The sequence below is a fragment of the Sceloporus occidentalis genome, unplaced genomic scaffold (assembly GCF_023333645.1).
Source record: "Sceloporus occidentalis isolate IW3139 unplaced genomic scaffold, rSceOcc1.0.p SCAF_17, whole genome shotgun sequence".
In the NCBI taxonomy this organism is placed as follows: Eukaryota; Metazoa; Chordata; class Lepidosauria; order Squamata; family Phrynosomatidae; genus Sceloporus; species Sceloporus occidentalis.
In genome coordinates, this window is record NW_028316997.1 from 4,057,742 (window position 1) to 4,074,734 (window position 16,993).

Below are 16,993 nucleotides of genomic sequence, written 5' to 3' on the forward strand. Positions count from 1 at the left end.
AGCATGTTGTTGCTGTAGCTTGGTAAGAGCAGTGATACTCTCAGAGCCTTCAGAACAGTTTTGTAGGGTCTTACCTCTCGACAAAAAATAGAAACCATTAAAAAAACATAGTCAATTTATTATATATAAAGCTTTAATATGCAAGCAAAGCACTAAGAACGTTTCTTCTCTAACTGGTCAGACTGCAATTATGTTTCCCAACCTCTAACAAAGCAAAGGTAAGGTCAGTATAAGCACATTTTTGTTACATACTGTATTAGCACTCTTACACATGGCAGGGGGTAGCCTGAAAACCCAGTTGTGATTCGATCCTCTACTTCTTACAGTAAGCTCTATAATGGTACCTGAGACACAAAGCACACGAGCAAACAATTTAATCTTGACCTAGATTGGTTTGCAATTTATTAATTTTCTAAACTAGTGCTTTTACATTACATACATGTGAGTTGTTAATTGTGACATTTGGTATTAAGAGATGAGTTTACATCAAATGCATTTTTTTTGTCCTGTTTTAAGTGTCGCTTCCACTTTAATAATAGTCACTGTATAAGGAATTTACTCCTGTGATCTTGCTTGACAGTCATTGCATCTTGTGAGTGCCAAGCACAAATCGTCTGTTAGTGAAAAGTCCCTAGACAGATGAAATATATCATCTTTCTTCATAATGGAATCTTGTCCTTCATCAGTTTTTATAGTACTGTAATCCCCTTTCTTTAATCTTTGTATTGCATTAGCTCTTGTCAAGAGTCCTTTCAAACATTTCAACCAGTGTTGTTTTTTAAATCACTGTTCTGCTTTTACAGCTACAATCTGTCACCGTCCACACACACAGATATATATATATATATATATATATATATGAACTCGGGAGACATTTCTGTGTGTTATCCTGATGTGTCCTTGAACACTATTCCATTTGTTTTAAAATCTTACTATGTGGGTTCACTTTTCTTTCTTATCACAACTCTTTTACTATCCTTACCTGTTTGTATTTCATGCTCTTTGTCTCGAGACTTAACATAATACACACTTGATTGTATTAGCCTTTTTTTTTCTTTCCCTCATCAGCCAATGTTCCATAAACCAAAATGTTTGGGAACAAAGAACATAATCATTTTATACACCTCCTTTAGTTTTTGATCTTGCATACTTATGATACCTGTACATGTGCATTAGGATACTCTTCTTTTAGGTAACAAATAACTTGAACGTCTGAAACAGATAGTGTTGTGCTTCAGATCTTATGCTTTGTATGTACAACAAATAATTTAAACAGCGGCGGCTGTGGGTATTATATCGTACAAGACAAGGAACCATGCTATGGATTTTGCCTTAAATGGATCGTAGTGTTATTTGTGGGGCTTATGTATTGTGCATAAGTGTTTGTGGTGCAAAGTTCAAAAAGTGATCACCACAGTAATCAATGGGCATGCTTACGTAATTGAATTGCCCTTTAAGTAGTTATGAGCTCACCTGGGAACTTACCTGGAGCTCTCCCTCTTTTGGGGACCGGCTTTGTGTATGGGCAGGGTTAGTAACGCATAGAGGTGGGAATAGCCTCAAAAAGGCTTTAGTGAGAGGGAAATGGACGTAGAGTAGGTAGAACATGGTGTGCATGACCACACACTGCTTTGTTTGCCCATAGAAAGAAGAATAAATTAATTTAGAGACACAGGAAATTAGTGCTCTTCCCGAAGACTTGAAATCAAACCTGAAAAATTCCCAGGTATAAAAACGACATGTGTATGTCTCCTTTTTGCTAAACCGCATAGCTGTTTTGATAACTCTGCTTCTTCATATGTCATACAAGCCAATGTTTTGACAAGCATACTCACATAAAGCAGTGTACCTCTATATTACTGATAACACATGAAATGTAATGTCAGGGGGAGGACTGGACTTAAAGTGAGTGAGCTAGAGTGAGTGTGCATGTGTTATTGTAAGTTTGTGGTAAGTGTGTATGTGCTAGTGCATATATTAGCTACTGGGTGGGCAAGAGGGCCAATCAGATGTAAGCACTGCCATCCCTTGCCAATAGGTGACAGCCCTCTCCTGCCAGCAATGTATAACCAGGTACTCACTCCTTCTGTCATATTTTAACACTTTCCTAACTAAACACAGACTTAAAAATATCAATGCTAATATAGCTGAATGCTTAAACTCTTCCCAAAATATTGAATCAAGTAAAATTTGGTCTGACTGATATTTTCTTCCTGAGAAGATGTAATTGACCAGTTGCACATTCACTGAAAGGTGTTGACATTAAAGAAAAGAACAAAAGCTTTTTAAAAATACCTGTGATGTTTTGAAGTGATTGAGGTGTCAGGATTTGCTAAAGTTTGTTTACTTAGCACGCTAGAGAGTACAATTTATGTTTTATCTAAATGGAATGTGCATGACACACACACATACTTTCCTCTCTTGAGAAGGCGCATTGGGAAAGGCACTACTGCCTTGAAAAAATATGTAAAATATAAGTTTGGTGTGCGTCGTATATTTATTGTTATTGGCAATTGGAATTATTCAGCATCGGCTTAGCAGTGGTAAGTAATATACCTGCAGCACCATAGGAAAGGACCATATAAATGCCATATAGAAGTATTTAGCTAATATGACTACAATTCATGAAATAGCATTAAAAGTGATGAAATGTTTTATTTGAAATGCTTCAAGCTATTCTGTTTTATTTCTCATTCAAAGTATGGCAAGTCTTTCAGATCAGAATATAGCTTAAAAAAAAGCCGACATGTTTTGTTAATTGCATTAGCTTGTAGCATTAATATCAGAATGTTTTTCATCTCCCTCACAGTGGGAGAATAGCTTGGAAGCTTGCATGCAGTATGTTGAGGGGGTGGAAGTTTGCAATGAACATGATATATCTTCAAGATAAAAACATGAGAGGTTTAAGAGTCTAAAAGTGAGTTTAAAAGTCACAATGGTTTTTTGATTGGACTGCAGGAAAAAAAATCTGTTATAAAATTGAGAACAAGACCTGTCTAAATGCGCGCCTTCTAAATGGTGGTTATCACGTTAAGAAAAACATGCATTTTGTAGGAATATTCTTTAAACTTGAATTTCTCTGCCTGAAACAGATGAAAGAAGTATGTATCTTAAAGACGGAATATACAGGTTCCAATTAGGGCTTTCTTTTTCATGCCTGTGTTGTCAGTGCTGGATTTTCTGGGTCATTTTTAAAACAATGCTTTTCGCACATTTTCACTGGCTTACCAAAGCGGTCTCAAAGCTTCAACGGAACACAGAGGTACATTTGATTATCAAATCCAACAATTAATAGGAGAACCTTTAAAGAAAATAGTGTTGTGCTTCAAATTTTGCAGTTTGAACTTAAGCATAAATTAAGCTAATTTTAGTGATTGTACAGTTAATATGTGATCTGATTACTATAACAACCAATACATGAGTCAATAAGCAAGAACATTGTACTGGTTGCGTCAGGGTTACTAGGTGGTGGAGGCTAGATGCACAGTACCAAGGGAGGATCCAAGCTTAGCAAAGGTCAGGGCTGGCAGCAAGGTTCACAAACAGTAGGTCAAGCAAGGGTCACGATATGGAAGGTCAGTCAGAACAGCAATAACACACTCTCTGGAACAAGATGCTACAACTGAGCAGAGAGGAAAGGGCAGGTCGCTTTATATAGGGAACGGCCTAATTACCAGAACAAGGTATAGAGTGGGGGTATCCCTTTAAGAGCTGCGCACAGTATGTGTTTGTGTGTGTAGCGGGACAAGAGCTGCTGCTATCAGTGCACAAGGTGACGCTTGTGCACCCCTAAAAGTAAGCCAGCAAAGCAAAATTGTGTGACGCGGTGCACAGGGCAGCAAGGGCGCTGACCGTGCACCCCCTTGTTTCTGGGTTTTTTTTCTGGCATCATAACATGACACCACCACATGTCAGGTGGCGGAGTAAGCAGTGCTTGCATGGTCCTGAAAGGTTTGCAATGCTATGAAGATCCAACAAGGTTATACATAACCTCAGTATTTCTTTCTTCTCTCCTGTGAAAATATATTGATGTTTTTAATTAGATATGAATACAGACATATCTCAGCTAACATCTTAGCTCCAACACTGTTATGGACCAACACAGTCCATGATCCCAAGATTAGTTGAGGGCCATAAGAGTGTTAGTCCTACAGAAGCTGAGCAGGCTCACATTGGCTGTCCCTGGTTTAGATTGAAAATGACTCATGACATGCATTTGTTGCCATGGTGATACACCAGGTGTGTAGCTGTATTGGGCTAGAGATGACTCAATTCACATTGCAATGATAAAGCACACATCTTTTTTTACGAGGAAGCTGTAACCTCAATATTTTAATTTAATGGCAGATGCACTTTATTTTCCCATTGGTGTGCAATGGTCAAGTGCATGAAGTGTCAATAAATTGTAAGGAAAAAAAAAACCTTTGTTAAAATTAGTATCTCATTTGTGATGATAAAGCAGTCTGTAAGCTTCTTCGGCTCGTTTCCTTACCAACAACGTACCAGACCTTCCAAATACTTTCTTTTCTGTCAAAATATAAAATACAGGCATTTATGAACGTTTCAAGGCTCTGCTGTATGAAATCACATATTATATTTGAACTATTGGCTTCCTGTAAGTAGTACACAATATATCTCACTGTATAATGGCCTGTTCTTATCCAAGCCTGTAAAGAAGGTGTAAACTTCTGGCTGAAAACCAAATTCTTGTAGCAGGAATAACAAGTCTCCACTGAGCTACTTGAGTGCAGAGTTTTGTTCCTATTGTGTTTATAATAACATTTTTCGGAATATATACGACAGAATTGTAAAAGAATACCTGGGACTATTTTTTTTTTCTATTTAGTGTCTAAGTTAATTGCTTTGCATCTAGGATAACCTTTGACATAAGATGATAGTGGGCACTTATTTTTTGGAGGGGTGTGTTAAGTACAGTGTAATGCTAGTTGCCATGTTTGCAAAGTACAGTATTTATTTTAAGGGGATGATTTTTCAAGTATTACATTTCATCAGTTATGATGCTGGGAAGGCTTCAGGTGTAACAGCCAGGCAGAGGCTCAGCACCCTCAGTTCTGTCAACTTCAACCACCTTACCCTTTCCTATCCCTTATTCCAGACCGCTCTGGGACCCAAGTAGCATGTTGGGGTCACATGACGTCATGTTGTGTGACACATGTCTGTGTATGTTAGCGTGTCGGGCTATGTTAGTGTATCTGTGTGTGTGTAAAGTTATGTTAGTGTCAGTGTGTGTTAACATGTGTAGTTGTGTTGGGGTGTGTCTTAGTGCTTGTGTATATGTCAGCATATGTTCGCGTGTGTGACTCTGTGTCTGGGTAGGTAAGTGTGTGTGCATGACACTTCATGATAAGTTTCATCTTAACTGTATTAATTGTAATATAACAAAGTGGATGTGGGTGTACTTTTGGAGTGTGAGTGGCAGCATTTTATCCTTGGACCCAGGAAGCAGAATGTCTTGGGTCGGCCCTGCCCCCGACCCACCCTTATTGAGCCAGTTCCTCCTCTCAACCTAGACGCAATGCTTAATCAATCAGTTCTTATTCCTAACCATGCAGAAAGAGGAAGGAAGTAGTTATGTTCCCATGTATGTACGTATGGTATTTAGACCTGTATGAAAAGTCTAGGGCTGTATGTGTGTTTATACATTTTGCTTCTATAAATATCCAGTAAACATTAACTTAAATGTACATGACGAAGTTTATGAGATACTAATACCAATATACTGACATTTTGTGCAATATTCGATCCTCATGCAGATATCTTGAGCTTGAAAGCAGTGGTCATCGCAATGAAGTCCGGTTACACTACCGTTCAGGAAGCCACCATTCTCAGACAGAAGTTTTCCCTTACATTCTTGCAGATGACAAATGGCATCGATTCTCCTTGGCAATCAGTGCGTCTCACTTGATCTTACATGTGGATTGTAACAAGTAAGGAAATTACACCATTTCGATGTAGTTCATTTTTTTTAACAGTTTCTAAATATATGTGTTCTATTCGATAGGATTTATGAAAGAATTGTGGAAAAACCATACATGGATGTACCATCTGGTTCAACGTTATGGGTTGGGCAGAGAAATAATGCACACGGTTTTTATAAGGTAGGTGATATGTTTTTGTTTAGTATGGTCATATATTTTATTTACGGTTTTCACCATGTCTTGTTCTAGTTTGCTATGTAATAAGACCATATTATATTGTATTAAAGGTATTTTTGTTCTTGTCAGTGAATATCATGATTCCCTTGAGCCATTCCTGCTTGCAATGTGTTTGTGTGAAACACTCTGCAGTGCCACTTGGCCCTGTCCTTTTTAACTTGAATGTCACATTATACCATGTACCATGCTAGCCTGGCATTGTGCCAGAAACATGCTAGTAATGTTTAGTTCAAATCCCTGCTGTTTCTTAAAAAAAAATGCACTGGAATCGTGCAGACACTCCAATTCTTGTGCTTGTGCATGAGTACTAGGAGCGGCAATTAAGTATATAAGCATATATGCATTGTGAAACACCAATGAAGGGTGTTAGTGTCCCTTTAAAACATAAGATGTTTAAGTCTTAATCTCCTTAACCTGTTCCCTGCCGCTGTTTCCAGATTTGAACCGGATACCAAAAACCTGAGATTTATGATGGTGGATATGTAGCCAAAGATCACATCATAAGACACAACACCACCATTCAGCGTTCACCATGTTACAGTATACCAATATGTTTGTGACATATGGAATAAGACAATAATTTTATATAAAGTTTAATTTATTATACCCAGGGATTCCAGAATTTAAATGGCAGCCACTGAGGAAGTAACATTGTTTTTGAGAAATTTTATTCCCGATATGTTTCTGAGGATGGCAAGTAGAAAGCAGGTTGCTCTGTGTGTGCATAATAAACCCTTCCTGTTTCCAAGAATAGCAATTTTATCTCTATCTAGATTTGTATTCTTCCTGTAGCCTTCATTGTATGTCATTCATTAGTTCTATAAATCTGTCCATTTCCCTGATAATTAGTTAAGAAAAAAATATTTTAATAGAGGTTGATGGAGCATGGGGGCCTGGAGGCACGTAGGGCTTCCTGCAAACATTCTCTGAGGGATCTGGTTAGACTAATACACAAAGCAAAATGCCTATTTTTGTGTTTAAAGGAAAATTTCACCATAACTAAGTAGACGTATCAAATCATTGTTTTGGAGATATTTAGTTTAGTGTTATAGGAATATGAACTTCCTCTTCTGAAGTTTTCTCTTATTTCCATTATCCATCACTAACAAAGGATATTTGTACCCATCAACAACAATCCATAGCTTGACAGAAGGGGACATACCTTATGGTCAACTGTTGCCATCAAAGCATTTAGCTTATTAATTAACATTTTCTTAATGCATGTTGGAATTCTGCAGAATCCCCAAATTCCTTTGCCCCTTTTCCAACTTCCAGTTGTTTTGTGTGCAGATGTGTTTACCAAACACATCTCCTGGACATGATATGCTTACCTCCAGTCAGGTCCAATGCTAACCCCATGCACATGAGCGGCAAGCACTTCCGTGCTTTCCTGCCACTGATTGGCTGCTTGAAGCATATTAAAGTACTCTTAAAGTTGTTTAATATTTCTTCTTTAACCTGTCCTTTTTATATAAGAATTATTAATAAGAATTATTACTCACAGTGGTTCAAGTGGTTGAATCATACTACTGTTGCCTGTTGCTGGGCTATGATTGGATATTTGGGTCAAGCCTGGCCTGGCTTGAATGACAAATGAGAAGATTAATTGCCCATTATATTAATTGAGCCTATCCTGCTTATTGTCGGATGTTGCTTGACGTGATGAGGTGTTAGGTGAAATATGAGTTTTAAATGACAATATATAGATACTGTGAATAAGACAAGCTTATGGCTGGCGTGCATCAAAGAGAAAGGCTTGTTAGACATCTCTGAGATGATGGCCATTAACTCTCGATTGTAATATGTACATTGAGGATAACATTTAGGAGAATGCAGATATCCTCCTTACTTGCTGGGCCTGCCTTTTTAAAAATGTTTCAAAATTCCAGATGACATGATTTCAGCGGCAGGTTTAATGTTTATTTTTTTATTTCATATTGAAGTCTATTTTGAATAGTTTTCAATATATTTTATGGGCATGCAAAATGGACTTATATATATATATATATATTTATGTTATGTAGTGTATATTCTTTATATTTCCTTTTGATTGCTGTTACCAAAATCAATTTGTAATATCCTATAAAGGGAAGTAAATTATGTTATTTAAAGTGTAAGCAGATTTTATATGCTTGCTGTAGTTTTTTTAATTGGACTCTGTAACTCTGTTTCAAATTGATTTATAGAAAGCATTTTGTACATAACAAACCTTTCTCCAGAATATACCAGACAATACATCAAAGCATTTCCACTTATTGTTGTCTTCAGGGGATAATGCAAGACCTACAAATTGTTGTCATGCCTCAAGGGTTTATCACTCAGTGTCCAGATCTTAATCGCAGTAAGTCTTTACTTATATTTTTGCTCATTAACACAGCTTTATTTCAATGAATGTACTGATTAAAGATGAATTACCTTTCTCTTCCTCAATGTTTAAGCTTGCCCAACATGTAATGACTTCCATGGACTTGTTCAAAAAATCATGGAGTTGCAAGATATCTTAGCCAAGACATCTGCAAAGGTATTTTCATAATTTTTATTCATAGCTACCATGTGATCACGATCTATGTCACATATAATGTCAGAGTAAAAACCTGCCCTCTAGGCACCTTTAATCATGTCCATAAAACAAACATCCCCCCCCCCCCGCCTGTTTGAGATGTTGGCGGTACATCCACATCCACATAATTGTATCAAGCTGTAGACACATTCTGCAACCAGTGAATTTTTCTTTCTTATTCCTTGTGTGTATTTATGGAGGCAGTTCGCTATACTCAGAGGTGCAGGGATATTAAATAAATTCTTCTCCGTTCTCAATGACGAAGGGGTCTCAGGACTGATACCAGATAGTAGCGGAAATGATATCTGTCTTGTGATGCACTCTACTATGTTTTCATAAAAAGGATGCACTATTGAGTTATAAATAGGATACAATGAATTTCCCCAGAAGGTCTATTTAGGTTAGTGGTTGATCCTTAGGACAACATTGGAATTAGGAATATCATACAAAACTAAAGTGAACTACAGGAGAAAAACATGGCTTGTTTTTATAGCATTTAATATATATATATATATATATATATATATATATATATATATATATATATATAACACTATTTTCACTCTCGCTACAATGGTCACAGTTTTTTTTTATCAAGCCTAATATATCTACTTCAAGCCATAGTGGAGCTACATTGATCCCTAGAAATCATATTGTTTTTTCCTTTTTTAGGATAACATCATACCATTCTTTACTCATCAGCCTTATTCCATACTTTCCACTGCAGAAGTTTTACCCATATGCATTATGACAGAGCTGTGGAATATCTTTCTAGTGTAGGAAAAACCCTTTTTATACATGTGAAATGTGCTTACAGCTGTCAAGAGCAGAGCAGAGGATGACTAGGTTGGATCAATGCTACTGTGAGAGGTCTTGCACTGTAAAGGGCAATATTTATCGAGAACTGGATTCCTGGACAGACGGTTGTAAGAAATGTACATGCATGGTAAGACTAGTCTACATTCCTTTGCTCTGGCTCTGTGTACCTTTTTTTCTGCAAGATTCTGTCTTTTTCTCTGTGAATTTTAAAACAGCAGGTTCATTTAGGATTTACGCTTTTATGTGCGGTTCCCATAGAAGTGTAACACTGCATTAAAAGTGCCTTTTATGTATGAAGTATTATTTGTACAGATGTAATGAATTATATTTTTGACCCCCTTTATCTACAGCTTATTGATTATCCTTTCTGTTTCTTGAATGTCATAATACACATAAACCCATCTTGTGAGATAAGCTGCAGCCATGTAGACACCATGCATATACTGTATCTACTATCATGTATGATCAGAGTTATGGTCCACAGTGGCTCATGTGCCAGACTATCCTGATTTTGTAGTTCAACGCAAGTTCAAATAGGTAGAACATGCTTTTAAAGGTTCCATTAAAATAAAGTAAAATACTTCTGCACATGATTGCTGAGCATATGCCATTTTACCCAAGGCATAAGAAATGTTGTGATTAAGGTCCTCAGGGGACAGAAATTCAGGATAAAATTTAAATTTTATCTAAAATATCTGGTAAATAGAACGAAACAACTTTATACATAGCATTTTCATGTATGTTATTTGTAACTACTTTAAATTGTACTGATGTGTTTTATTATGGTTAACAATATTACCTTGTTAGGCCTTTTGAGCTCTGGAGGGATTTGCGCTATTACTGAGCTCTCTAAAGTTTTAACATGTCGGGCAGGAGAATAGGAAAAGCCCCTGCTGTTTGAATACCAGTTGGATCATATTGGAAACTGGATCTCAATTGCCCGTTGCCAATAGCAGAGGGGTTATAGAAACACTTAGTGTACGTTTCTTGATGTAAAGCTTAATAAGTCCTTGGTCTTATCTTACATTCATGATAGCTATATGCCTATCCCAAATTCTGTCACTGTTTTAGCCTTTACTGCTTGTGGAAGAAGGCTATTCAATTGTCTACCACCCTCTCGTTAAAGTAAACCTTCTTTACATTACATGTAAACCTCTGACCCGCTAGTTTCATCCAAACCATACTTATTGTGATCCCTAAGTCTTTTTCTGATAATGTGTATGCTGCAAAGCATTTACCATTTTAGTTACCCTCCTCTGGGTTCCATCCAGTAGGTCAATATCTTTCTGGAGATGGGGTTTCCAAAACTGTACACAATACTCCAGGTGAGGTCTGCAGAACCCCCTCTCTCTTTCTGCTACTAAAGGATCTAGCTATTCAACACAGCACCCTGATTGTTTCTTTTATTGCATTACCTCCTTACCTTTAACCCCTTCATTCCCCTATAGACGTACCGGGACGTCCAAAAAACGCCCACGAAGAAACCTATATGGACGTCCCGCCCTTCGTGCAGCGTCAGGGACACATCCCTGCCGCTGCACGGGAGACCAGCCTGGACTCCCCCTGGCAGCAGAAGCTGGCATCGCCGGCTTTCTGCTGCCCGATCTCCCGTAACAGCTTTCGGCATGAAAGCCGGTAAGCTGTTACAGTTGAACGCGCAAACGCGCGCGATCGGGCATTCCCTTCCGGGTTACGTCACTGCTAACGTAACCCAGAAGGTCATCGGAGGACAGGATATCCCCTGCGGGGATATCCTGCCCTCCGATGAGGCACAGAGACGCTGCGATCGGTGCAGGGGGATCACGGGGAGGGGAGTGAGAAACCATGTCTCTCACTCCCCCTCCCGTCCTGAAAGAGAAAAGCATAAAAAAAAAAAAGTTAATTCATTTAAAAAATAATATTAAATAAATCATTAAAATAATAATATAAATATAAATAATACAAAAAAAAATTATAATGTGAGCTGTGATTTCATTGTGACATCACTGGCATGTTCAGGAGGTCCCTAGGAGGACCTCTAACCATTTATGTGTAAAAATAATATATAAAAAATTTAAACAAATGTAAAAAAATTAAAATAAAAAAAAATATATAAAAAAAGATAATAAAAAATGTATTAAAAAACCTTACTTCCCATTGCCCTAGCATAACATCTAGCCAGTATAACCCTCCTGCCCCCGTTCACAACCCCCAAACCCGTTAAGCCATAGGCATAAAAATTATACAAAATTGTACACCTTATAGTATGCTCCCTGGTGCTGGGAAAGTCTGGAAAATCTATATAAATTAGGTATTTCTGAAATCAGGACATCTGAATTAATAAACTTGGAGGGGATTTTCCATCACTTTACCTAATTTTGTGAGGATTCAGAGGGAAAATGTAAAAAAAATTAGTTTTTTTCTAATCTTTGCTAGTTTTTACTAAATTTCTCATTCTAACTTTTCAGCTAATCATCCAACTATGGTATCATACGAAAGCTCTATCTCTCCTTGAAAAAACAATATATAGTTTATATGGGTACACTATTCACAGGAAAAGAGAATCATCGCTAAACCGACATACCCCAAAAATGGCAAAATTGCTCTGGGCTTTGAGGTACCAAAAACCCCTGGGATTGAAGGGGTTAAGAAAAAGAAAGTCCTCATTAATAATTATTTTCAAGCCCCTCTCTTCTGTTGTTGCTGATAGAATGGTGCCCCAATAATACTTGGGGTTTTTACGTTCCAAGTACATAATTTTAGATTTATAATGTACATGGGTTACAAGAATGTCATAACCAAAGATTTCTGTGTTGACAAATTCTATGCTATTTTACTGCTCTATTTGTCTTGCTAACTTGTGCCTGTTGTAAGGTGGCATTTAGTACGGGGCTGGGGTTAACAATCTATTATAACTTTGTATGTACTGTGATTGCATTATTTTTCTAGAATGGGACTGTTCAATGTGAAACACAAATCTGCCCTGTGAGCAATTGTATGGATAATTCTGCACCTGCATATGTTCCTGGCAAATGCTGTAAAGAATGTCAGCGTAAGTATGCACCATTCTGCAAAATACTGTAAATCTATTTTATGCTGTAAGAAAAGAGCATTGTTGTTTTTCGGCACTGAGTGAAAACATGAATGGCACAGCAGGCTTATTTACTTACTAGGAATGGTTAACAAAAAATTGATTTTAGATGAAAAAACACCTAAAATCTCAAATTTGGAAGAAAATTAGGTCTGGTCTGCACGTGGCAGTAATGATAAAAGAGCTTGCTGTAAGGCTGCTAGCATTGATTACTGTTTTTCACCCTCTTTTTCTGCCCCAGAAACCTTGCCCAGTGATCAGCTAAGTGGTGCATTCAGCTAGGGCGACTGAATCTTGTGGCAGGTAAACAGTTAGGGCAACTTTAGGGAAGAAAAGTGCTTATTCATCATTATTAACAAGTACATCTTGTTTGAATGGGTACATTTTAACTTCCAGAACAGAAGAGAAAAAAAACATTTCATCCAGAAATACTAATGCATAGCGAGATTGCCTGAAATATTTAAAATAGGCAATAGGTTTTCAAGGGACAGAAAAATGCGAAGTATTGGAAGACTGGATGTCAACCCTGTTGCAACTTTCGTCCAAAATAATAAAAAAATGTTTTGTGTCATTCATTGTTGTTTTGAACTTAAGTACATAATTAAACTTAACTAATGATGTCATATAGTCATTCTGTGGGGCTTTAGCCAACTCCATTGGGGTAGTTCATGGCTTTGTGGTTGCACTGTACTATTTTAGATTGATTAAAAACCTTGTAACGTGGTCAGTGTGGGAAAAAGACCATCGAATTCTCACAGGCAAACAAGGAAAATAAATATCATATATAACACGTATCGCCTGTAACATGTTTCTCTCCTGCTTGGGGAAATATAGATGGATTTAATAAAAATAAAGCCCCTGTTAGAAAACTATGAGATAATAGCAATGCAGCACACTGACATTGCTGAGGAGCAAATGAAATAAATTATTTACTCTGCTGGTATATCCTATTTTTAGCCCTTTTTAAAATTGAATGACGTAGTGCATATTGCTCTGGAAAAAAAATACTGGTGAAACAGGGCTTTGAGATAACAGGAAAGCTTTCACTTTGCTAAAGCAGTGAAACAGCTGGGTAAATAATATGAAAGTGTTTCCAAATTAGACACGTTTTATTATTTTCAATGGATGGCGTACATAACAACAATGTTACGAGTAAAGAAGGTGTATGCTGCATACTGTCCATTGCATGTACATATTAACACCTAACAAATCAATAAAATAACCACAGACACAGAATTGTAAATTGGATAAAATTGGCCGTAGCTTTATTTAAAAGGGTATAAGAGGCATCATCAACACAAACCATTTAACGTAATAACCAAATAACTTCTTATATATATAATACACCAAATACAATCCGCCCCTTTCTCAGCCAGATTGTGTAACACCAAGCCTCTATCCACCTCAACACAGAGGTGACCTTTACCCCTTATAAAACTACGACAATATAACATAACACATACATTACATTTAAACACAAAAGGGGGGGGGGGACGCTTGCTCAGCAACAGCTCCTTGCAGATTTCTCTTGAGGTGAATTTAATCTCCCTGCGCGCAGCTATTTATTTATTTTAGAGTTGCCTCACGCTGTGAACACAGCTGACTGCACCAATCAGCTGCGCTTATTTTTCCCGCCGCACAGAATGCCCACTCAAACCTCGTGCTGCAGCACAGCTTATTAACCAATCAGCTGCGCTAAATAAACTGCCTGCCCAGCAACCTAGAATTAGATATAGCTAACCTAGCCCTCCAAAACTTTATGCCTTAACTTTCCTGACATTTTAGTGACCCCTATTATATAACTAATGTCCAGCAATGGACAATTAGCGCGCCGCTTAGGCAGCTTGCACTTTCAAATCTCGACAGGCAAGCAATCATCTGTATACTACTAAGCTTTTGTGTCGTTGCCATGGAATATAAAATGAGAAAACACGATATTGTGTTCTCCACCCCCACAAAGCAATACACCTGAAGCCACATAGTGCTTCAAAGCACATTTCCATACTTTGTTGTCTACCCAGGTGCTTTGCTATTATCCTACGCAACAACTACTATTCAAATATGCAAGGTGCCCTTACAAGGATGCTTGGCAGTATTTGAGTGATAGGTTTCAGCATCCATAGTAGAATAATCCTTTAAAAACAGTGATGTTAATTTTTTTTAATTTTATTTTTTATTTTTTACGTATTAGTACATCATTTGCACAAACATATTTGTTTTCAACAACATGTAAATTATATTATGCAGCAAAGTTTTATTTTACAAAGCTTAAGAAAAAATGTCATTCTAGATCAAAGAGCCTATCATCTCTGCAAGGTTTATATTGCTTTGACCTCTTAATCTTGCTAGTTGTCTCATGTATGCAACCTACTCTGCCATGGTGATTATTTATACATACTGTAATATAAGAAAGGAGGAGGTAGGATTCTTCATTGGCAGAGCAACCAATTTAAAAAAGACATGCAAATAAATTGTATTTGTGATTTTGTTCCTGTAATCAACTAACTATAGTATGAATATATGTGTCCAGTATAAGTGTATATGATCACATAGTTCTTGCATGCTAGTATGTTTACTATGTGTGTAACTTTATTCTCTAAGCAATTCAGTTACTAGTGGGGGACCTTATCATTTTACCATGAACTACTTTTTTGGTTTGTGTAGGAGTTTATAGGTCTGTTATTTGCCAGTGAAATAAAGGTAACATTTAGTTCCATTCTGATTCTCCTCCATCCTCTCCAGGGGCTGCGTCTGATGCCTTAAGCAGTACCTGCTACAATGGGTGGTTAGTGAAGTGTGAGAATCCCTGAAGCAGATATCTGTCAGTCTGGGATCTCGGGTCACTTTACGTTACCCAGTTCCCTCTGCACATGAAGAATTTATGGAATACAAGCATTTAGCGGGGCTTCATTTTATTTTCTTACGAAAAGTAAGAAATAGAATGACTGACTGTAAAACCCAGTGGTAATGCATGCAATTATTAACAAACTAGCACAAAAATAAATGTAACATATCCTGCTGGTGTCATTTTGCACCTTTAAACTCTTAAGACATTTTTTACCTTTTTGAATTTTTTTTAATTTCTTCATGGATATATTAGCTTCACAACCTTACATAGAGTAAACATAGAGTTTGATGGCTAATAAGAACCATCTAGCCATTCCGCTCATATAGTTTGCCCTTGTTGCTAATGTAAATTCCCCCTTGGTCCTGTCTTAGATAAAGACTTTATGCCTGTCCCATGTGTGTTTTAATTCCATCACTATATTAGCCTGTACCAATTTTGCTGGGAGGCTGTTTATCTACCACCATCTCAGTATAATACATAATGCTTTATACATACACTCATTTGCATACATACGCAAACATACTTCCACACACATATACTAACGTACTTACGCACACAATAACATACTTACACTCTCTTGTTCTTCCCTCTTGGTCCTCGCATGCTGCCTCACTGGGAAATGACTTGATATCCTGGTGCTCACACTCATTGAGGCATTGGCTGCCAGCTTAAGGGTATGCCTGAATTGGGGGGACTGTTGCGGTTCCCCACTTGTATACAATTGTATCACCATAGAATAGATGGGTCAATTGGGTATGCCAAAAAACTCCAGATTTCTAAAACTACTCCCTTATTCTGATCTAAAAACACACCTTAATATATTGGAAATGTAACCAAGCAAGTGGCTGGTGAACTAAATACTGTAGTAACAAGGACTTTGCAATTAGGATTAAAGAATCAGGACCATGGACAGTGTAGATTGTGTAAGTGTGCTTCCACCAGAAGGGAGCAGTGTTTAAATGAAATGTATTGTATGTCTTTATATTGTAATGCCACGTCAATGATAAGGTAGGAGGGGAAATGTTATTGCTTAAATTACCTAACCTACTTTCCCCACGAATTCACACAACAAATTGAGTAAGAAAGCATACATTCGGTTTAATGTGAGTGTGTCATTTTAATGAGAGATGTTGGGTGCAAGAGAGGGGGGGAGAATGCTGAAATGCAGGTAACATAAAATCTAATAAACATATTAATAATGTTAAAAATGCTCATTCTTAAAGGATGTCATTTTAGCTATAGTCACTAGTAACCATTTGGGTTCATAAGAGTCTAATATACTGCTAACAACTCTAAGTGTTCTTGTGTACATTAATTTATAACACTTTAAAAACATAACACTACATAGCCGTGATAAAAATCTTAATTTCATAGTGAACATTTTCCACAATAATTAAGGTTAATGATCACACAACAAATTAATAGTCTGTCACTAGAACAATGATTATACTATAAAATAAATATTACCCATTAATTATTTTATAAATGTGTATCCATCATAACTAAATTAATGTATACAA

At 37.1% G+C, this 16,993-nt stretch overlaps 1 protein-coding gene across 1 annotated transcript in view; it reads left to right on the plus strand.

The window, feature by feature from the left end:
* The window catches only part of LOC149302761 (protein kinase C-binding protein NELL2), a 150,340-nt gene that overhangs the window by 79,938 nt on the left and 53,409 nt on the right, over positions 1 to 16,993 (plus strand). Inside the window, exons 4-9 of the mRNA XM_089481970.1 lie at positions 5,775 to 5,948; positions 6,023 to 6,119; positions 8,445 to 8,517; positions 8,615 to 8,697; positions 9,554 to 9,682; positions 12,484 to 12,586. Of these exons, the coding sequence (XP_089338096.1) occupies positions 5,775 to 5,948; positions 6,023 to 6,119; positions 8,445 to 8,517; positions 8,615 to 8,697; positions 9,554 to 9,682; positions 12,484 to 12,586 (659 nt within the window). The remainder of the gene's footprint in view (positions 1 to 5,774; positions 5,949 to 6,022; positions 6,120 to 8,444; positions 8,518 to 8,614; positions 8,698 to 9,553; positions 9,683 to 12,483; positions 12,587 to 16,993) is intronic.